Genomic DNA, 23289 nt, shown 5'->3' with positions numbered 1-23289 from the left:
TAACAACATATATGACTCTGCCTCTTTGGAGACTAATAATTCCACATACTCATAGACCTTTAAGATCTACCAAGCATTTCTGTATAGCAACATGAGAGATGAGCAGTGAAAGAATTATGAGCCTCATTTTAACGGATAGGAGTAACTGAGATGTAGAAAGGTTGAATGACTTTTCCATGGTCACACAGATAAATCATTGTTGCAACCTTGAATAAAACCCAGACTCTTCAATGCTAAGCTAGGTACTCTATCTACTATATTAAACTGCTATTCTCAATAAGAAGTTGGACTTTATTCATGCTCATTGCTCACACAGTAATACTAGTCACCATTTTGAAGCACAATTTGTTTTTTAGTTAAAAGTAGCCTATGAGATCAGGTAGATGAAGTAAAAAAAAAAACACACACCAGGAAGCCCCCATAGGTGTACACCTGATATTTCTTGACTGTAAAACAAATTAAGAAAAGTGATGTTCACTTCCATAGACCTTTCCCCAAAACTCAGACAATAAGCTCTGTGGCCTTTATATGCATAGGTATAGTGAAAGACACCTGGACTTGGAATCATCAAATCCTGCATCAGTCCCTTTCCTAGTTGAGTGACTCTAGGCAAGCCACTTAGCATGCTATAATGGGAGAATGCTAGACATTGAAGTTAGAAAACCTGGGCTAAAATCCCAGATTTTTCTTTCACTCCCTGTGTGACTCTAGGCAAATTGTCTAATCTCTCTGGACCTCAATTTCACTGTAAAATGGGGACAAATAATGCCTATACATTCATCATCTCATGGGGCTATTTAAAGATCAAATGTGATAGTATGTTGAAAACATCTTGCACACTTTAAAACACTATGTAATATCACCCAAAAGAGTAGTTTGTGGCATAGTAGATAGCAGGGCTGGGCCTGGAGTCAAGAGGACCTGAATCCAGCCTTAGACACTTATTGTGTGACCCTGGACAAGTCACTTAATCCTGATTGCCTCAGTTTCCTCAACTGTAAATGAAACCAACAGGAGGAAATAGTAAATTGTTCTAGTATCCTTCCCAAGAAACCACCCTCCACAAAGGGTCACAGAGAGTCAACACTACTGAAAACCACCAAACAACAACTGCAAACATCAGCTAAGTGATATCTCACCATTCCCTACTCTACTTCAGGGAGTCTGATGAAGGACTTTAGTCCCTGGCCCATGTCTTCCCTGCTCTTCCACAGAAGTGATGAGGAATTTAGAGTCACATCTCAGATTCAAATATCCATCTCAAGCAGTTACTGTACCTGATTGATTAGAAAAGCTATGCCCACAAAGGCCATTTCTGGGAACTGTTCATCAATCTGCAAAAAGCTGGTCCTTTCCCAACCCAGGGAGGATACTGGGAAAGAGGGTTGATTCAGGTCCCTGTTGTCAGGACTGCTTCCCCCCACACTAAGCACAGAAGCTCTGATAAGAGGAGGTCAGACCTTCAGCCTCCAAGCCTAGAATATCTTCTGCCTCTGAGCTCCAACCCAGCTGACTTTCACTGCTGAGCCTCAAATCTGGCCAGAGGCTATTGGCCCTGGCCTTAGGCATGGATATTGAAGGCTTGGGGGTGGATAGATACGATTCCCTGCTTGAAAAGGTCAGGACCTATCAAGGTCCAATTAATCCCTGAGAGTTCTGCTCTGTGGGACAGAGTTGACCTGAATAAAAGCTTGCTACTTTAGCTAGAGCAATTCCCATGGAGCTGTCCTTAGTCCTGAAACTGCACCCTGCTTGAGACCATCTGACTGCCGATTACCTGACTGCCTTTTACCTTGGTCCTATGCTATTGACGTTAACCCTCTGGTCTCAGCTGGCTGATAAGGCTGTCGTCTGAACCATGACATCCATACCCAGGTCTTTGTGGTCCCTACTCTGTGCTGTGTGCTATCCACAAGACCAGCAGGGACGGGCTTGATGCTCTCTGGGCTACCTTAGCCTATATAATCATTAGTTGGATTCTGCCTAATCAAACCCAGTGTTGTTTGGGACTAAGTTATGGGAGACCTCCCCATCCGTTCAGAAATGACCTTTATTTTCTCAAATCTTAGGAAGTCCCTTATTTCTACCTTTGTTATGCATTGCTCTATTTGTGTTGTACTTATCTTTGTATGCATTTTATTTTCCCTATATTACAGTGAGCTCCATGAGCAAGGATAATAATAGCTAGTATTAATATAGTGCTTTAGGGCTCACAAAACACTTACAGATATTATCTCATTTTGTCCTCACAATAACCTTGTGAAGCAGATATTATCCCAATTTCACAGATGTGGAAACTGAAGACAGTAGTTAAAGTGACTCAACTCATCTTTTGGAATCCCCAGCATCAAGTATTGTAATCGTACCCAGTAGGTGCTTAACATTTGCATTATTGAACTAACTTTCAGTCTCTTTTGAGGGGAGATAGAATATTGCCATCCTACTTACCTACCTTTATAAGATCTCCGAGGATCTCAGCTTTATTATTGGAGAAGGCAGAACCAGACTGCTGATATCAGCCCAGTCAGCTATTGACAAGCAGTGCTCCTGGAAAAATTTATCAGCCTCTGACCTCAATGACCTAGTAAGGTATCAGTAACCCAAGAAATAAGGAAACAGAGTTCAGATGTGGCAAGAGCCTGAGGACCTAACTCTGTTGTGGGGGCTGTCTACCAAATATGTAGTAAAAAAAAAAAACCCTTGAGCTGTAGTCCCAGGTTTATCACTTCCTAGTTGTGTAGTCTTGGGAAAGTCACTTAAATTCTCTAGACTTATGGTTCCTCATCTGTAAAGATGGAGGTGACACATTTGTATTCCAAATTGCTCATGCTTGTGAGGATCAAATGAGATAAAGTATTCAAAATGTTATTTAACCTTTAAAGTTATATATAAATATAAATGCTAACCCCTCTCTCTACTTCTTTCTCTTCTCTCTAATACTCCTTTCCTTCCCCTACTCTTCCTTTGCCTTTCCTTCCCTCACCCCCTCTGCTATTTCTCCCTTCTCTCCCCTCTTCCTCCTTTTCTCCCATCCTCCTTTCCTCCTCCTTCTCCCTTTCTTCTTCCCTCTTCTTTTTTCCTCTCTCCCTTTCCCCCTGCTCCTCACCTCCTTACTTTCCTCTTCTTTTTTCCTTCCTTTCCCTGCCCTTCCATGCTTCTCCCCATATCATTCTTTTATTTTTGGTGGGGCAATGAGGGTTAAGTAACTTGCCTAGGGTCACACAGCTAGTAATGTCAAGTGTCTGAGGCTGGATTTGAACTCAAGTCCTCCTGAAATCCAGGGCTGGTGCTTTATCACTGTGCCACCTAGATGCCCCCTATCATTCTTGAATGCTTACAGTTTTATTTCCCTTCCTCTGCCCAAATTCTTGGTGAATGTTTGTAGATCTATGTTTATAGTTATGTATATGTGTATATTCCTTTAAAAAACCCATTTTAGAAGTGAAAAAAAGGCTGATTTCAGTGTGATCTATATTTATACCAATAAATGATTTCCTGATTCCAAGGCTATGTCTAAATAAGGTCTGATGGAAGCTTAATAATCTAGTCACTCACTTAAACGCTAAAAGTTATACAGATATTGGTGATAACTATGGGTGGGAGAAAACACCCTGACCCAGAAAGTCATGGGAACTGGGTTTTAGTCCCAAATCTTTTTACAAATTAGTTGTATTATCTCTCTTTGGGCACCAATTGGCTCCTCTGTAAAGTGAAGGGTTTCAATAAGATGATCAGCGAGGCCCCTTTTAGCTCATATTCTATGACTGAAACAAGAGTTAGTATGCTTTAGAGACAAGAAACAGATTGCTGATGGCATTTTTACACTTCATCTGTCTTTTAGCCCCAAGTATGGCCAGCTAACTCTACTCACTCATTTGAATAGCATTTTAAAACTTGCACAGTGCTTTTCTCCTGACACCCCACTTTCTGTAAGGTAGGCAGCACAAATATTATTGTCCCCATTTTAAAGAGGAGGAAACTGAGGCTCAGAGAGATGTAGCTACTTGTGTATAGACATTTGGCTGATAAGTGACTGAGCCAGAATAAATCATTTAAGTCCCAGGGCAATGTGGAAGCAAGATTAAAGGATCTGACACTCAAGGCCAACCTTAATTAGTAGATTTAAGATTCTTGAGGGCAGGGATATGTTTCACTTTTTGTCTCTCTCCAGTTCCTAGGATGGTAAAAAGTGCTTAATAAATGTTTACTGAAGCGAATTGAGTTAAATTAGGAAAGAAACCTCATGCTGAGATGTGGGTTTGTCACATGTGAGTGGCACATGTGCAAGACTCCCAACACCCATACAGACTGCAAGCCTCAGCAGGTTTCTTTACAGAATGAATGATTTAAAAATACCCCAAGGTGCATTCTCTTTAATTAGAAGTTGCCTGGATGGCAAGGATATAAGTTGTAGCAGCACTATCATTAAGCTGAGTAGTAGCAGTTCGGTTACTTTGTTGTGCCTGACATATAAGACATATGAAATACTGCATTGTTTCCTGTACAGAGCCCTGAGCATTTGCCTGGGCTCTGTCAGTGTTCAGGAACAAAGAATCGAGACACCACGAATAGCCCACAGGCTCCGTCATTGCTTTCCTGTGGCAGGATGGCTTTTTAATCAAAGCACTTCTCTCGGTGCCTGATGAAAGCTTGCTTTGCCCCCCTTACATCTTGGTTCAGGCTGAACAATGGCTTGCTATAACTTGAACCATATAGAACTCAAGAAAGAATACCAGAAATCTGTTCAGTGTTGATGTGCTGGCCTCCAGAGGACAGGGACAGCAAAGATTCCTAAAGGAGAAGGAAGGAGATGAGAAGGAATGATGGCACTGAACCAGAAGGAAATAGCCAATTCAGAATAGAGATGATCTCTAGGGTCTCTTCCAACTGGAATCTAGAATAAATCTTTCTAGCTTTATTATACTACTCTATACTCGACCAAACCAGACTATTTACCCTCTCTCATTCACTCAGCAAATATTTATTAAGGACCTATGATGTGGTAGGTAGTGAGGATTCAAAGACAAAAATAGAAACAATGCCTGTTCTCAAGAAGCTTATATTCCTTGTTTCTCATCTGACTTCTCCCATCACTGTGACTTTATTCGTGCTGTCCCTTATGTCCTATCTACACTCTCATATTCCCCTTTAATGGATTATCCATGCCCCAGACTTCTTCACATCATCTACATGTTCTATTGATTGAAATCATTCCCTTCATTCAAGGCCCATCTCAGGTGCCACCTCCTTGATGAAACTTTCTTGGATCTGTCTCTACCACCATCCCAAAGTTGTGGTAGTGGAAAGTAATATTGGATTTAGATTCAGGAGCCCTGATTTTGAATCCTAGCTTTTCCACTCATTTTCTTTTTTTGTTTTGTTTGTTTTTTGTTTTTTGTTTTGTTTTCAGGGCAATGAGGGTTAAGTGACTTGCCCAAGGTCACACAGCTAGTAAGTGTCAAGTGTCTGAGGCTGGACTTGAACTCAGGTACTCCTGAATCCAGGGCCAGTGCTTTATCCACTGTGCCACCTAGCTGCCCCCTTTGCCACTCATTTTCTCTGTGATCTTGAGCAAGTCACTTACCTTCCTGGAGTTTCAGTTTCTTTAGCTGTAAAACAGTGTAAAACAAATATTTACATTGCCTACTTCACAGGGTTTTTTTTTTTTTTGTGGGATCCAAGTGAAAGAACTTATGCAAGCATTTAAACAATAAAACACTACATAAATGTGACTGATTACTATTTTGAAGTATTACTGCTTGTCTTAGCTTTCTGATGAGGCTATAAACATAGTACATTGGAAAGTGCACTGTTCTCTGAGTCAGAAGACCTAGGTTCAAATTTCAGAATTTTCATTTAATGGCTCTGTGGTCACCTTTCTTCATCTCAGTTTGTTTATCTAAGAAAATAAGGTGCTGGACAAGATGGTCTCTAAAATCCCTTATAATTCTAACATCTTACAATTCTAGGTCTTATATCCTGTGTTCTATGATTCATTCCAGCTCTAAAATGCAAAAACTCTATATTTTAGGGTACTGTGCTGCTTTAATAGTCTCTCTTCTAGCTCCCTTTAAGTTCTAGCATTTATGATTTGGAGTCCTGGGGAATGGGGAAAAGAAAAGAAAGGTTAAGTAGCATGGAATAAATATTTATATAGTACCTAATGTCTGCTAATTTTTATATATTTACAAGTATTATCTCAATGATCCTCACAGCAACCTTGGGAGGGGTGGGTGTTACACTTGTCATCATTTATAGTTGAGAAACTGAGGCAAACAGAGGCTAAGTGACTTGCCCAAGGTCACAGCAAGTAAGTGTCTGAGGCTGTATTTAAATTTAGGTCTTCCTAATTCCAAGCCCAGTATGCAATCCACTCTACCACTAGTTGCCAAAAGAAGGAAAAGGAGCAGGGGAAACAGTGATTCCTCACACTGGTCTTTTGTTCTATCAGAGAATCTTGAACCTGACTTCTGTCCCCTCCCCTGCCCCATCCTCCCATCCCTAGAATATGTGCTTTTAAACTTTTAAAAATGATATTCTTTCCACTTAGGTTCTTCAAAATGGTCCATTTTGCATTAGACACATTACAAAAGAATAGATTTCTTCTGTGACTGATTTTAAAATTCCTACATTCTGAGTGGAGACCCATCCTTTCCCTCCCTCCCCATGTTTCAAATATTAGGAGTCACCAGATTAGATTTCTGTCTCTGAATTTGTCCATTACATGCCCTCTCTGCACTTTGGCTTCATTGATTCATTCCTATATTGAGCACCTTGATTGTACCCAGCACTATACTAGGCTCATGGGAAAAACACAAGGATAGTAGAAGACAGACTTTCTTAGAGTTTATAGTTTAGGAAGAGAGAAAAGATATACAGATAAAAAATCTCAGTGGTCATAATAGCTTACATGTCTGTAGGTTGTTACAGTCAAAAAGCATTTTATATCGATTATTAATTTTGATCCTCACAGCAAGCACATGAGGTAGACAGAAATGTATTGTTCTTCCATTTTTACAGGTGAACAAATGGCAGGCCAGAGACTTAAATCAGTTATCTAAGGTCACATAGCTAGTAAATGACCAAAGCTAGGATTTGTATCTAGGCGATTATGACAGAGGAGAAAGATGTGGAATTCATCTACAAAAAATAGTTCATCTGAAAATGCACTGCAAGCTCTATATGGAAGTCAAAAAGCAAACACAACTTTAGGTTCCATTGAGAGAGACATCACATCTAGGATGAGGGAGGTGATGCTGCTGATGTACTCTCTCTGTTCTTAACACAACTGGAGTATTGTGGGGGGGTTTTGGGGTGCTCTATCTTAGGAGAGATACTGATAAGCTGGATGATATCTAGAAGAAGGTAGCCAAAGTGGCAAAGGGAGAGGAGTTCATGCTATGTGAGGGCCCTGGCTACATTAAGCCTGGAGAAGAGAAGACAACAGAGACGTGCTAGCCATCTTACGATATTTGGAGGTCTTGCACATGGATGAGGGATTAGATGTGGTCTGCTTTGTTCCAGATGCAGAACTAGGAGTGTCGTGTTGAAGTTGCATAGAGACAAAGGCTTGATGTCAAGAAAAAAACAACAAACTCCTAATGATTAGAGAAATCCAGTCGCAGGAACTAGTCTCCTTTCTCCCTGGAAGCATTCAAGAAAGGGCTAGACAATCACTTGTTGAGTATGACTGAGCGAGAGAGGATCTTTGTTCAGATGGTGTTTACACCAGATGGCCTCTGATGCAAAACTTTCAACTGTGAGGTTCTGTGATAATGTGGATGAGATAGCTGGGAAGGCTCATGGAAGGCGACAAACTGAACTGAGTACTTAGGGAAACTAACTTATTGATATGGATTGGTGAAGTGTCTTCAGTTGTAATATAAGTTCCTTGGAGGGCTAAGCCATGCATCCCTACGCAATTGGGAAATGTCTTCTGGGGCGAGCCCCAAGCCAGTCTTCTTGGGTGAGAACGGATCTAGAATTTTAATAGGGGACATTGCTGAGTGTATTCTCTCCAAGGGTGAGACTCCAAATAAAATTCATTACAAGCAGATTGCTTAATTCAAAGGTTTCAGCCTGTGTCCACTAGGACACTAGGATCTTGGGCCACATCTTTTCCTCTGTTCACACTCTGCCCACTGGTGTCAAAGACCACATTGGGTGTCAGAAATGCAAAGCAAAGGTCTTTGGAGACCCAATTACTGTGATCTCCAATAGATCTTTGGCTCTGATTAACATCACAACCACTTAATTTTGTTTCAAAATACCTCAAGCAATTCAAGGCTAGCATCTTTTACTAAAATCATTAAAAACATACACACCCCCTCAAACCAGTGCCCACTGTGAGTTATGCTTTTGCCAAGGGGGTTGTTTTAATCTGATAAACATCTAATTTGTTTAGGTCTCATGTAATTTTCAAAGGGTCATAATGCTTTGTTTTAAACATGATTCTAAATGCCCATGGCTTCAGCGTTGAGTAGATTTGCATGACTGAGAACTGGCATTTCTATGAAACTATCTACAGAGGATGAGAATGGCAACTGTGAAATAGTATCCCCTTTGCAGCTTGTTGCTATAATTCACCAGGGTTTTCCCTGCATTTCAAAGGCTGTACAGTGCACACTGCAGACCATACAGCAAAGAATATTTTCCTGGTCAGAATTTCCATTTCCTTTAGATCCAGGGAAAAGTCATAAATTCTTAAGCATCAATGAGGAACAGACCCCTTAGCACATATACTCCCCCTTTCAATTTCCCCACACTTAAACTCTCCCTTGAAATAATTGAATGGTTGTCACAGGGAAGAGGCATTAGACTTATTCTGCTCAGCCCTGGAGGGTTGAACTAAAACCAATGTGTGGAAGTTACAGGGAGTCTGATTTGATTTCAAAATAAGGAAGGAACTTCCAACACTGAAGCAGTCCTAAATGAATAAAGAAGTGCTTTTTGCTCTCTATGTGCCAAGCACTGGGGATAGAAAACAAAAAACAAAACAACCCTTGCTTCTAAGGATTAGACATTCGATTTAAGGAAGACAGCATATATAGGAGGACTTCTGTATGTTTACCTTTATCTAGTCCAGTCCCTTTGAGAAGAGACAGAAGGCAGAACTAGGCTTATGTTTTGTTGTTTTTTTTTTTTGTTTTTGTTTTTTGGTTCAGAGAACTCTCAGTGAGTTGACTTGGCTCACAAAACTAAATATATACCCAAGGTGGGGTTTGAATTCAGATCTACTCCTACTTCTAGCCTTACTCTTTATCCATTAAGCAGTACCATACTACCTTCAACCATTGAGTAGTGTCACATGTGGAAGGAAGAGAGATCAGGAAAGGCCTTGTGGATGAAGTGGTTCCTCTTTGAAAGAAGGGAAATAGTTCAGTAGGTGAAGATAGTGTTTGCAAAAACATGAAATCAGGAGGGGGCAGATAGGAGGTGCTCAAGCAATGCTCATTGGGTGATTTGTTAGGTAGTGAGTTCATTGGGGGTGTCTAAGCAGAGACTGGATAACCACTTGTGAGGAAAAGGGGTAAAAGGATTCCTTCTCATGTATGTATGGCTTTGACTAACTTAACTTTGGTTTCCTTCCAATTCATAGGTTCTATGATTCTTTGATTAAAAAAATAATTCAATTAGTTCCTATTATCAGTGGTTGCAACATCAAAAGTGACAAAACAATGGATTTCAGGTACAAGATATTTGGTTATTATGTTCTTTTGATATAATTTCTCAAGGCTAGGGCTTCCAAATAAAAATTCCTGACAATTAGGTTGCCTAACTATACAGTTGTATTATATCTGACATTCCCAGGGGAGTCTGGGCTAGGATTGTGTCCTTACAACCCTCAAACATCTGATCAATTCATTTAGATGTTTTGATTACTTGTTACTAGTAGCTAAGTGTCATCATAAAACAGAGTGCTGAACCCTAGAGGTCAGGAAGACCTGAAGTTCAAATCCAGCCTCAGATACTGATTAGCTATATGGCCCTAGGTAAGTAATAATATCTAGCATTTATATAGCACTTTAAGGTTTGCAAAGCATTTCATAAAATCTATTTTATCATCACAAAACCCTGGGAGGTAGGTATATCCCCCCCATTTTACAGATGAGAAAACTTAATCTCTGTCTGACTCAGTTTTTGCATCCACAAAATGTTAATAATATAGCACAATGTTGCTTTGAGGAGAAAATGAGGTAACACTAGTAAAGTCTTTTGCAAACCTTAAAGTGCTATATAATGCTAGTTATCATCAGCATCACCAGAATCTTCATCACCATTGTTATATCAGTTGACATAATGGTTTCCTATATGATGGAGATTGTCTAGCAAGGGGTTGAGGGGAGGGCATTGAGAAGGGGAAAATTAACATTCGATGTATGTCTTTGCAGTTCACTATAACCCTAATTACACTTTCCTACTCAGTATCTTAGCTTCTAGACTTATAGAACTTTATAATACCTCTTTTCTTTCCTTCTTTCCTCCAAACATACAACATCCAGAACATTGATGAGCTACTACTGATGAAGCACTTTAAATAATTTTGACATGAGCTGTCATAAAGACTTAGTCTACTTGGTCCTCGAGGACAAAACCAAGACTAACGAATGAAAACAACAAGAGTGTTTCTAGTTCTTGTGACCTGAAGCAGGATTTCCCTCTATATCAGGAGCTCTTCACCTTTTTTTTTTTTCCTGGACCCCTTTGGCCATCTGATGAAGCCTCTAGACCCCTTTTCAGGAGAATGTTTTAAGTGCATAAAATAAAAGATGACATAGGGTTACCAAGGAAACCAATTATACTGAAATTCAATTATCAACATTTATTTTTAAAAGTTCATCAACCTCAGGTTAAGAATCCCTTCTCTAAAACATCCCCTTAGTTGGTTGCAACTCTTTATCACCTCCAGTGATAGAGAACTATCTGCCTAATAATGAGATGATATTTATATGTTGCTTTATGTTTCACAAATCACTTAGTACACTTTATCTGAGCTTCACAATAACTCAGTGAGATAGACCCTATGGGCATTATAAACCCCATTTCAAAGATAAGGAAACTGAGGATCCTCAAGAGATTAAGTGGCTTGTCAGTGATAGCAAAGCTAATAAAGGTCAGTATGTGGATTTGAACCCAGCTGTTTCTCTTTTTTTGATAGGGAAAAGGCTTTTCATTATTACAATTTTAATAAAAATCTTGACAGATATTTTAATGGTTCTTTAATATTCTTCATATTACAGCCTTAAATGCTCCTGGGGTGATTGGGAGAATTGGATCTCTGGCCAAGTTTTCTGTAAATATATTTTCTTCCCGTTGTTCCTCACTCTTTTTTTAAAAAAATACAAAAACAATTGTTAGCATTCATTTTTAAGCCAGTTCTTTCTAACTCCAAGTCTAGCATCCAGGGGCAGCTAGGTGTCACAGTGGATAGAGCACCGGCCCTGGATTCAGGAGGACCTGAGTTCAAATCCAGCCTCAGACACTTAGCACTTACTAGCTGTGTGACCCTGAGCAAGTCACTTAACCCCAATTGCCTCACAAAAAAACAAAACAAAACAAAACAAAAAACCCTCTGGTAACCAAGTCTAGCATCCTATACACTATGCCGAACTGTTTTCCAAGATTTGTTGACAGCTAGATGAGGCAGTGGATAGAATCTAGGAATTAGAGTCAGTAAGACCAGAGTTGAAATCCTGCTTCAGACACTTACTACCTCAACATTCTAGCCAAGTCACTTAACATTCATATGTTTCAGTTTCCTCATTTGTAAAAAGGTGATAACAATAGCAGCTATCTCACAGGCTTGTTGTGAGGGTCAAATGAGATAACATCTAGAAAGCACTTTACAATCCTTAAGGTGCTATATAAATGTGAGCTATTAGGAACAGGGTTGATTGTTAGTTAACTAGCACTTAGTAAGTGCCTACTATGTGCCAGACACTGTTCTGAATGCTGGGAACACAAAGAAAGGCAAATTTATAGTCCCTGTTCTCAAGGCGTCCACTGTCTAATGGAATGGGGGAAACAGTATGCAAAAAACTATGCATACTTGTTATGACGTTCTTTCTTATATTTAAATCAATAGAAGGGACTGAGAACACTGAATATCAGAAGAATCTTTGATCATATAGTTAAATTCTAAGGCTATAAAACTAGTCAATGACATAGCCAGGACTAGAGTTCAGAACTACTGCTGCTTAGTCTAGGTGGCATGGTATTAGTTTAAAAAAAATTAATTTGGAGTCAGAAGCTAAGTGATCTTGGACAAGTCATTTAACCTCTTTGAGTCTAAATTGCTGTCTACAAAATGAAGATTAAAAGGACTTGTACTATCCATCTCACAGGCTTATTGTACAGGACATATTTTGTAAACCTTTAAAGTGCTGTAGAAATGGTGAGAGCTAATATTCTTGGTCATTTGCCATACAATTTTCAACACTGCATGTGGATTTTCCCACCTTGTGACATGATGATTCCCCAGATACCCTGCAGAGGCAAGAGGAAAGGGCCCTGAAAAGCATCCGAACCTACTCTGGCTGTTTTTGTTGTTGTTGTTGTTTGTTTGTTTGTTTTTTGTGGGGCAATGAGGGTTAAGTGACTTGCCCAGGGTCACACAGCTAGTAAGTGTCAAGTGTCTGAGACCAGATTTGAACTCAGGTCCTCCTGAATCCAGAGCCGGTGCTTCATTCCCCTGTGCCACCTAGCTGTCCTACTCTGGCTGTTTTTATGAGCTCTTGTTTGCATCTGAGGTAGGATCCAACAAAAGAGTACATTTCTCCATTTGCTTTATCTGGCAAAATGAAACTCTGGAGTTACATAAATGGAGACCAAAAAGGCTATTCTTTGCCTGATGGTAGCACAATCCTCCCTTACCTAGGAAACCCTTGTAGGGATGAGAGTTAGGTCTACTTTTAGTATCATGGGAAGGTTTGTCCCAAGGAAGGCAGAGGGGTTCCATGGAAAGAACAAAGGACTTAGAACCTATGGACTTGGCTTCAAATATTGGCTCTAGGGGCAGCTAGGTGGCACAGTGGATAAAGCACTGACCTTGGATTCAGGAAGACCTGAGTTCAAATCTGACCTCAGACACTTGACACTAACTAGTTGTGTGACCGTGGGCAAGTCACTTAACCCTCATTGCCCTGCAAAAAACAAATAAACAAACAAACAAAAAGCCCAAAACAAAACAAATATTGGCTCTGCCACTTAATAACTAAGCAAGTAGGTAATTTCATTTCTCTGAACCTCACAGTCTCCCTCCCTATTTGTTCATCAGTTATATAGCACATGTAAATTCAACAAGTATTTATTAAGCTAATGTATACACAGTGCCACACTGGGGAGAGATATGAAATTTAACTAATATATTTATTCTCTGCTTTTGTAAAACTCACAAAGTAGTAGAAGGAGAGGACATGAACACAGATAGCTACTTGAAAAATAACCTCCTGAAGCAGTGAGAAGAGTAACAAATAATGTGCTATTAGAGACTTGCGGGTAGAAGATCATTCAGGGAAATCAGGAAATTCCTAGTGGAAGCAGCATTGTAGTAGAACTTTGAAGGGTAGTTAGGAACCTCACTAGATGTGAAAGGACGTTGTAAAGTCCAAATAGAAATGTAACCTATTATGATCATTCTTGAGATGGCCATGAGGCAGTATGCAAAACATCATGATGGATGACAATGAATATGAAATGGTCTTTGTGTGACTTTGTGAGGCTGAAAACTTGGTTTAGCATAAACATGCCTTACATAAGGGGAAAAAAAGGAGGAATGAGTAAGGACAGGGCAAATCCATATTGCTAAGGAAACTGAGGTACAGGTAGGGAAAGTATCTGTTCCTGGGAGCCATCAGGCTCATTGATGGAAGCGAGGATGACAACAAACTTTTATTAAGTGCCTATGGTGAACAAGGTCCCATGCTGAACTGTAGGAACCACAAAGATGAAATAAGCTAAAACCCCCTCCTAGTATGGGTTGGGGAAGGGAATAAGATATTTCCATATTGCTATATTACAATTTAGCACATAAGAGAGCTCAAACAAAAAAGAACAAGAGATTCAGGGACAGAAAGATCAGTTCTAGGGAGGGCTGAGTAAGAAAGATCAAGGAAGACTTCATGGAGAAGGTGGTGCATCTGAAGAAAGACAAAATGTTCAATGACAGGGATTGGAGCTTGGGCAGCGTGTCTTCCCAGAATGGGAGATAATGTGAAGGCACATGGAGTCAGGAGAGGGAGAGCAAGATGAGACTGGAAACAGAAAAGAGTTTAGTTTGGTGGGAGCATAGAGTTATAAAGGGCAAGTAGTGTGAGATAAATCTGGAAAAGTCAGTTGGAGCAAGACTGTTGTTGTTGTTTGTCCTTTGTTCTTGAAGAGGACCTTGACATCAGGAGGTGATGTCATGACTTGCAGTGAAGTGGATTTAAGTGAGGGAGGTCACCAACCTCACTCTCTCCTCCAGAGCCATCTGGGTCCAGTGGCAGGATATATATCAGGATGACTGGAGATGGTCCTGGATGTTTTTAAGGCAATTAGGGTTACACAGCTAGTGCCCAGGTTACACAGTTAGTAAGTATCTGAGGTGAGATTTGAACTGACTCCAGGGCCAGTACTTTATCCACTGTGCCACCTGGCTGCCCTGGAGTAAAACTATATAGAGTTTGAATGACAGTCTAAAAAGTCCACATTTTATTCTGTAGGCATTATGAACTAAAGCTCCTGATACCACCTAAGATCTATGTTGGAGGTGAGCATAGAGAACCAGCCACTCATTCATCTGATTGGAGAATGACAAGAGGTAGCTTTCAAGAGCATCTCAAATATCAACTAGATATTGTCAAAGATTTGGGACTCCACTGGAGGACCCACCCTAATGGAGGGGGGAAGTTCTCAGGAAGATGTGTCAGATAGACATGCAGCATGTAGCTGACCTGTGGGAATTCTCTTAATCATTGGTCTTTCCTCTGGTGCTTGTGTTGCCCCTGTCCCCATGTCACCTACTCTTGTAGTTTCTAACTAATGGTGGCAAGGTTACTCCTCCTAGGGAACATAACCACTAGACGCATCCTCTGGGTGATCAATTAATTAAGCTGATCGAATCCCTTGGAATGCCAAAGAAAGTCATACATAGGGGAAAGAACTTAGGAATCTATGACTGAGTCAGCACCGTATGATAAAGGCCAGTCTCAAATGCCTCTGACATTCAAATTGCCTGGCTCCCTAGTTTGCCATGGCAGATGACTGAGGGTCACTTTTTTCCCTGTGAGGCTATGAGGGTTAAGTGACTTGCCCAGGGTCACACAGCTAGTGAGTGTCAAGTGTCTGAGGCCAGATTTGAACTCAGGTCCTCCTGAATCCAGGGCCAGTGCTTTATCTACTGTGCCACCTAGCTGCCCCTTGAGGGTCACTTTTTTTGGGGGTGGGGTTTGTGGGGCAATGGGGGCTAAGTGACTTGTCCAGGGTCACACAGCTAGTAAGTGTCAAGGGTCTGAGGCTGGATTTGAACTCAGGTACTCCTGAATCCAGGGCTAGTGCTTTATCTACTGCGCCACCTAGCTGCCCCCGAGGGTCACTTTTTCAATCACCAATGGCATTATACTGCTGAAGCACCACAAAGTAGCATTGCTTAAAGGTGTCAGCATCCGTGCTCTGCTCTCTCCCTTTTCTGGATTGTGCCCCTGCATGCTGGGGACAGAAAGAGTTGGGAAGAAGCATTGTGGTGAAGTGGAGAGACTGCTGTATAGAGAATCTGAATGTTGTTATTGTTGTTCAGTTGTTTTAGCCAGACTCTTCACGACTCCCTCTGGGATTTTCTTGGCAAAGATACTAGAGTGGTTAACCTTTTCCTTCTCCAGCTTATTTTACAGATGAGGAAACTGAGGCAAATAGGGTCAAGTGACTTGCCCAGGGTCACACAGCTAGTATCCAGTCTGAGACTGGATTTGAACTTCGAAAAAATGATCCTTCCTTATTCCAGGCCCAGCAGTCTATCCACTATGCCACCTCGCTACCCCCATGGAACCAGAATACTTCTGTTCAAATCCTAGTTCAGCCACTTGCTAGCTGTGTGATCTTGGGGAAGTCACTTTTCCCTTCTGAGCCTTAATTCCTTCACCTGTAAAATGGGCAGAAATGACATTTGCAATCACAGGGTTGTTTTAAGGAATGTGTAAAACATGAAGGACCATGGAGATAGTAACAATTATCATTAGAAAATCTTGAATACCCTCAATCTGAGTGAAAAGCCAAGAAAACCTCCTTTCTTTGGCTCTTAAAGTCCTTCACAAATTGGCTTCAGCACACATTATGCCATTTCACGCACTGAGTTACAACAAAAGTAGTCTATTTACTGTTCCCCATACACAACATTTGATTTCCTGCCTTTGTATAACAATCTTCCATGCCTAGCATTCATTACCACCTCTCATTTAGCTCTGAGAATTCCTAGTTTCCTTCAACACTCAGCCTAAGTAACACACCTTCTGCATGAGGTCTTTCCTGGTCTTTCTCTTCTCTTCCAGCTATTAGATCTATTTTCCTTAGATTGGATATATTTTGCATTTACCTATGTATGTACATGTACCCCATCCCCCAATTGATTGTAAATTCCTTGACACCAGGGACTATTTTAATTTTTTTGTCTTTTGTGCCAAGTACCTAGCAGAGGGTAGGTAATTAATTAATGCTTATTGAATAAATACACAAAACTAGTTTAAACTAGTTTCTGAATTTTATATCACTGCTCCAAAGTGGAATTTCCTTCTTATAGGTGGTTCCTTAAGCCCACTACCAAGGATCTATTGATTTAGCTAGGGAAGATTGATATCAGATTGGGAGTGTGATGGTGAAGGGAAGAAGTGCTCCAGGGGAAATTTGCTATGGAGTAATATAGAATCCATAGACCTGTCCATGGACTTGTCCATAAATAGATTTCAGGGAATCTTCCAACTCCAGGGAGAAATAATTACAATTTCATTTCAATATGATTGGTTTCCCTTGTGGTCCTACACATTTTATTCTATGCATTTAAAAACTTTTTTTCCTGAGAAAGGGACCCTAGGCTTTCTTAGACTGCTAAAGTGGTCCATGACCCCCAACGGGTCCAGAAGCCTTGCTCTAGAGGGTCTGGAAAAGTGGCTACATTAAAGAGTATCTGGGGTCCAAATATCATCATGAGCCAAGTTGATAATGACTACAATTGGCTTTCTCAAGATAGTTCGCCAGTCCTGGGAAACAAATGGATCATCTTCGTTTTTGCTTTTTCTAATTCTCCCAGTAAGGAACCTAAAATGTCTGGATGGAAGGTATGAATCGCTTGGTTACATTCCAGGGCTTTGTCCAGGTGAGCATGGGTACCTCTTGAGAGGAAGCTCAGTGTAATGGAAAGAACACTAGATTAGGAAATGTTGGCCCCAGTGTTATCTGTCACTTTCCAGGTTTGTGGCCTTGGGAAAGCCACTTCAGTTTTCGGAACCTCAGCTTTCTTATCCATAAAATGGGGAGAATAATACATTACCCTTCTCTGCCTTCCATCTGAGATTACCTACAAATATATCCCATATGCAATTCACATATACATGTATATGCACATGCACATTCATATTATATAGGATATAGGATACATACAACATGCAGATTGATATTATGTCTATATCCCCATTATAACCCATGTATGCATCATGTAAATGTGTGTGATATACATGTGTGTATTTATTTGCATGTTATCTTTCCCATTAGACTGTGAGCTTCTTGTGGGCAGTGGCTGCTTTTTCCCTTTCTTTTTGTCCCCAGTGATTAGGACAGTGCCTTATTTATGGTAAGTGCTTTAAAAAATGCTTGGTGATTGCTTTGCTCTTACTCATCAGATCATTGTGAAGATTCAGTGAAATAATGTGTGTAAAGTTATTTGAACTGCAAAGTGCAGCTCTTGTTTTTATTGTCTGGATGCTGAATAAAAAGGGGGGGCGTAAGAAATCCTAATGGACTTTCTTAGAGAAAATATTGGGGTAAATAAGAAGGTTCCCAAACTGGACCTCCCTGACAGCAGCTGGATTAAGAAAATAGCACAAGCCTATTCCATTGTAGTGTTGAGCAGTATCTGTGGGCAAGTCACTATCTCAATAGCAGGGGCTGATTCTGCCTTCTTCCCCCATTCCAGGAGCTGTGTATGCAACTGCGGCAAACCATACCTGATTCCACTGTACTGCCAGAGACCCTGCCTGGTAGGAATCCTTAGCCTGGTGCTCTGGCAGCAATGCATGTTGAAACTTCAGTCAATGGGAAGGCAAAAATTCCCTAATGTGACTGACTGCACTAGACAGTCACAGTACCCTTTGCTTTGCTCATAATTAGAGGAAAAATTGACGTGGAATAATCTGCTACCATTCAGATGAAGTAAGAGTGGATGACGTCAGAGCTTTGTGTGACACTAATATATGAAGGTAGCAAGGGACCTTAGAACATAGAATGGTGGTATTGCAGCAGAATGTTAGACAACAACAACAACAACAACAAAAATCAGACCTGGGAGGGAAACCATAGAATGTTAGAACATGCTAAGACTTGGTAGGGACTTTAAAACAAAGAACATCAAACGTCAAAACTGGAAGATGACTTAAAGATCATCCAGTACTACCTCTTCACTTAAAAGATTTGGAAACTGAGATTCTCTGTGGTGACAGAGATAGGACCTAGGTGTCCTGCCTCCCAGTTGAGCATTGCTTCCACTAGACCAAATTGCTTCTCAAGTGGTTTTTCCACAGCTGCAGCCTCACAAACTGCAAATTTGTAGTATTGAAGACTGAAATAATTTTAGCTGTGCTACAATCAGGACAACAGTTTTCCATGGTGTCAGGACTATGGGAAGAAGGCTGAGAGATGATGTAATATTCCACTGGCAAGTGAAGTCATAGCACTAGCTACTGAGGCATTTGCACAAAGGCATTTTTCCAATTAGTGTGTGAGAAGCACACTATTAAAAACAACAATAATAGCTAACATGTATATAAATCTTTGAGGTTGTCAAAGGGGTGGTGTGATGTAAAGAAGGTGGGCAGAGGCCATGTGGTATAGTAGAAAGAATGCTGGATTAGAAGCCAAATGAGATAGATTTTAGAACTATGCTGCCATTAACTATCTGTGTAATGACCTTGGGTAAGTTATTCCTCAGTTTTGGCTTTAGTTTCTTCATTTATAAAATGGCTGGGATGAGGGTATGACTATGGGATCCCTAAGATTGATCCTAGCTTTGATATTCTGCTTCTCTGCAGCAATGGTATTATATGATGGAAAAATTCCAAGTCAGAACTCTGCTACTAACTTGATGCAAGACCTTGGACAAATCACTTCCTTTTCCTGGGTCTCAATTTCCCCATGTGTAAAATAAGGAATTTAGACTGGTGGATTTCTCAGGTTCCTTCAGCTTTATATTTGATGCACCTGATCTCTTCTCCCATTGATGAAACTCTGAAAAATTGTGTTACTTTAACTAATTTCCCTTCCAAGTCATTCATAAAGCTTTTATACTCACTCAGTAAGAGCAGCACCAGTTGCCATGTTGGACTCTCATCAGTATTCTGAAACAGTTGTCTTTTCCCTGCCTTATTAATCACTCACTTGGTTTGAGGTTTTTATTCATCCGTATTGGTAAGTTACACACCAACAGCAACACAGACATTTTTCAGTTAGTGGGTAAATGGCAGTCATTGAAAAATCAGCATAGAAAGCATGTGGATAGAGGGGAGGAAGAGACCCTGGCTGTTCATAAACTCAAAGGATGTTAGATATAGGAGAGACCTTAAACATTGACTGTTAGAAATTGAAGGCACCTTAGAACATATCACATGTAATGTTCGATCCAGAAGGGACCTTTGAACGTAGCACATGGGATGGCAAAGCTGGAACAGACTTTAGCAGTCCATGAGTCCCATTCCCTCAATTTGAAAATGATAAAACTGAGGTCCAGAAAGGGGAGGTAACCTCTCTGGGTTCCAGTTTCAGGATCCTCTTCAGGTGTGCAAATCACTGTAGCTCTTGCTCCGGTTCAAACATTCATCACTGAGTCTAAGGGAACCTCAATCCTGGCCTTCTTTTTTGATCAACTCCCTCCATCCCCTGATCCCTAAAGAACCTTTATTTTCTACATGATCTGCCTAATAGTTTCTACTTGCACTTGTACACTGCCCTATCCCTCTTCAAACCTCTTTTTCTACAGTTAGAACAAGTTTCATAATAAGAAAGATTAACCAGGACCTCCTACCACAGCCAAACAAACACCTCTGGGGAAGGCAAATATTTGGCCTATATTTCTAATTACAATTTGGAAGATACCCTTCTAGTTTAAGCCAAAGACAAATTTTGAATTAGAAAAACCAGTTGCAATGCTTCTGTGTCTTGAGGGATCAGTCCTGACACCTTAGAATCATCGCATTTTAGATCCACAGAATATTAAAATCATATGATCACAGAATCTTAGAATCACAAAATCTTAGAATTGTAGAATCAGAACCACAGAGGTAGCCTCACAGACTATAGGATAAACCCATATACAAAGCATTCATTCCCTACATGACGTACCCAACAAGTGGCCATGCTTCCACAGGCTGCTTCCAGAGACAGGCAGCTCACTACCTAGAAGGTACCCTATCAGTCTAAGGGGGTCATAAGGAAAATATAGACTATAGAAAGAATATAGAAAGATAAGATTTGAGGAAAGAAAAAACTCTACTTTTTGGCAATAGATGCTTTCCTGGGAGTTGTCAGCCTGAATGCTAAGGTTTCAGCTTTCTTTGATGTGACAGTGGGTGGCAGATACCCTGATGTGAAATAGGGGGGAAGACGATGAAGTTTTCCTTAGTGTGTGTGTGTGTGTGTGTGTGTGTGTGTGTGTGTGTGTATGTGTGTTCGTTCGTGTGTGCCTGGGTTTAGTAGGAGTGTAAGTTACCATGACACTGTATGTTTTTGAAGGGGGAGGGAGTATATGGGAATATTGAGAGGGACAAGGAGTCTGTGAAAGGCACCCACTTGGGAAAAAATAAGACTAGCTAGGGTTTCTGGTGAGAGATGTAAAAGGGTAAAAAACTCTAAAAGGATGGAAAACTGTCCCTGTCGTACATTGCACCCAGTCTGGTGCAGTGTAAAACATGTTGGACTTGGAGTCAGAAGTCTTAGGTTAGCGTGCCCTGTTGACCACTTATTAGTCCTGTGACCTTGGGCTAGTTACTTCCCTCTCTGAGCCTCAATTTTTTCCTCTGTCTGCATCCCAAGCCCTTGGGAGGAAGGCACTTCGTAAATTGTGAAGCGCTATGTAAACGAGAGCTTTCAAGAGAATGCCTCCTCTGGATAACTCCTGGCCAAGGAATGCGGATGGCAACTAGTACTGGGGAGAACCTTGGAAGCCAACACCTCCTCCTCCCCCCTCTTTGCCGCCCCCCACCCCCAAGCTCTAAGAAGCCTGAAAGACATTGGAAGGCTCTAGGCTTTGGCAAATGACTTCCTTAAACACCGTTGCCACCTACAGTCCTGTGGAGTCCCAGGCCAGCATGAATCCATTCCTCTACCTCACACAGCTACACATCTCTTGATGCTATTCCGAGTCTACTGTCTCAGCCTGAGTACTGGACACCTAAATTTTCTCAGCAATGCCCTGAACTAAGCACCCCCTGCATCGCCCCCATCTCCCACTCCACCCCCACCCCCATCTCTTGGCTTGATAGCGCTTGGGAACCTTGAGAGTCAGTGCGAGGAAAGATGTAAATACCTTCCAGGCAGCAGGTCCTCCAAAGCCCTGAATGGGTCATGACTTCCTCGTTCTTCCGACTGGTTTCGTTATCACTTGTAGACTTAGTCCTACATACGCCTCGGGAATACAGCCAGTAGTCTGTGCCCACCGCAATGGTCATTAAACTAAACGCAGCGAAAGCTCCCACTGTGGTGATCAACATCTGGATACCTCTGTCACACATCCTCATAATTCTTCATGGTACGCTGGTAGATTGGGGGGTGGGGGGAAGAAGTGGAGGGCGGGGGTCCAGGGCGGGGATGGGAGGGAGCTGAATTACCCCACAGCTAGACAGCTGGAGCAGGCTGTTACCCTTGGAGATCCCAGGGCAAGCTCTTCAAACAAGCAGCTTCTTCCCTTGCCTGGGGCTTTGGCAAGGCTAGGACTGGTGCTGCTTGTCCGGGAATGGTCTCTCTCCAGCCCGCCGCCTTGTCTATTCCCCTCCGAGGGGGGCGGGCTCCACCGGGCTTGCCAGCATCTCCTGGTCCTCCCCAGAGTCCCTGGGACTCCTCTCATTCCTCTCGGGCCTCGGGGCTTGATTCTGTGTGGGGCATGGCCCCTATGGCGGGAGTGGAGGGTTCCGGGATGCTTGGCTGTCTGGGGAGGATCCAGGCGAAAGAGAATCAGAGAGGTGGCAACCGGACTGTGTGCGTGCGTGTGCGCGCCTCTGTGTGTGTGTGTGTGTGTGTGTGTGTGTGTGTGAGAGAGAGAGAGAGAGAGAGAGAGAGAGAGAGAGAGAGAGAGAGAGAGAGAGAGAGAGGGAGGGAGAGGGAAAGCGAAAGCGTGGGGAGGTGGGTGGGTGGGTGGTGAGGGTGGATGGTAAAAAATAGCTGTTATTTCAGCTGTGGGGACCAGCCCTTGAGAGGAGTGCCCTCGCCTTTCCCAGCCTCAGGAAAAGCTATCTGCATGTCCCTGAAGCCCCCGCCCAGTTGGGGAGGAGACGCTGTCCAGGGGACATAGCCAGCGGGACCAATAGGGGCTAGAAGAAGGCAAAAGGATCTGTCTGTGGTCCTGAATGTACAGCTCCCAAGACTCAGCCATCCAGCCACTGGGCTGAAGTTACAGGGCATTAGTGGGATAGGTTGGGGGTGACTAAATGACTGTGTGCGTGTGTGTATGTGGTAATATTGTGTCGATGATGGCTGGAATAGTGCAGATTGCTCTGGCTGCCGTCCTCAGATGCCAGCAGCCTCAATCCCACCAAGACACCAAAGTTTCTGGGGCCAAAAGGGCAGTAGAAGGCTCCCTACCCCCTGACTTACCAGTCAAGTTTATATCTTGCTGCGGGCTCCACCAGAACCCACTGATGCGGAGAGAATGAAACCCAGGAGAAGACTCCTGCTTAAAGGGACAGGCTGCTCTGGGGCGCTCTACCAGCCCAGCAAGAAGTGTTGTCAGCACAGCTGTGTGTAGTCTGTCTCAATTTGTCCCCACAAAACAAACCAAGATGTCTACCCTTCTTTCTCTGGAGTTCTGGCTAACACCAGATATGATAATAACCACTTAAA

General features: G+C 41.8%; 1 protein-coding gene across 1 annotated transcript in view; it reads right to left on the bottom strand.

Moving 5' to 3' along the window:
• CACNG3 (calcium voltage-gated channel auxiliary subunit gamma 3) overlaps nucleotides 1-23083 on the bottom strand; it is a 133303-nt gene extending 110220 nt beyond the window's left edge. Inside the window, exon 1 of the mRNA XM_043999275.1 lies at nucleotides 21761-23083. Within this exon, the coding sequence (XP_043855210.1) occupies nucleotides 21761-21971 (211 nt within the window). The 5' untranslated portion in view covers nucleotides 21972-23083. The remainder of the gene's footprint in view (nucleotides 1-21760) is intronic.
• Between the last annotated feature and the right edge of the window lie 206 nt (nucleotides 23084-23289).

Source organism: Dromiciops gliroides, chromosome 1, assembly GCF_019393635.1.
Source record: "Dromiciops gliroides isolate mDroGli1 chromosome 1, mDroGli1.pri, whole genome shotgun sequence".
Classification (NCBI taxonomy): domain Eukaryota; kingdom Metazoa; phylum Chordata; class Mammalia; order Microbiotheria; family Microbiotheriidae; genus Dromiciops; species Dromiciops gliroides.
Note: the sequence above shows the minus strand (reverse complement) of the source record. Positions and strands in the feature narration are given on the sequence as shown.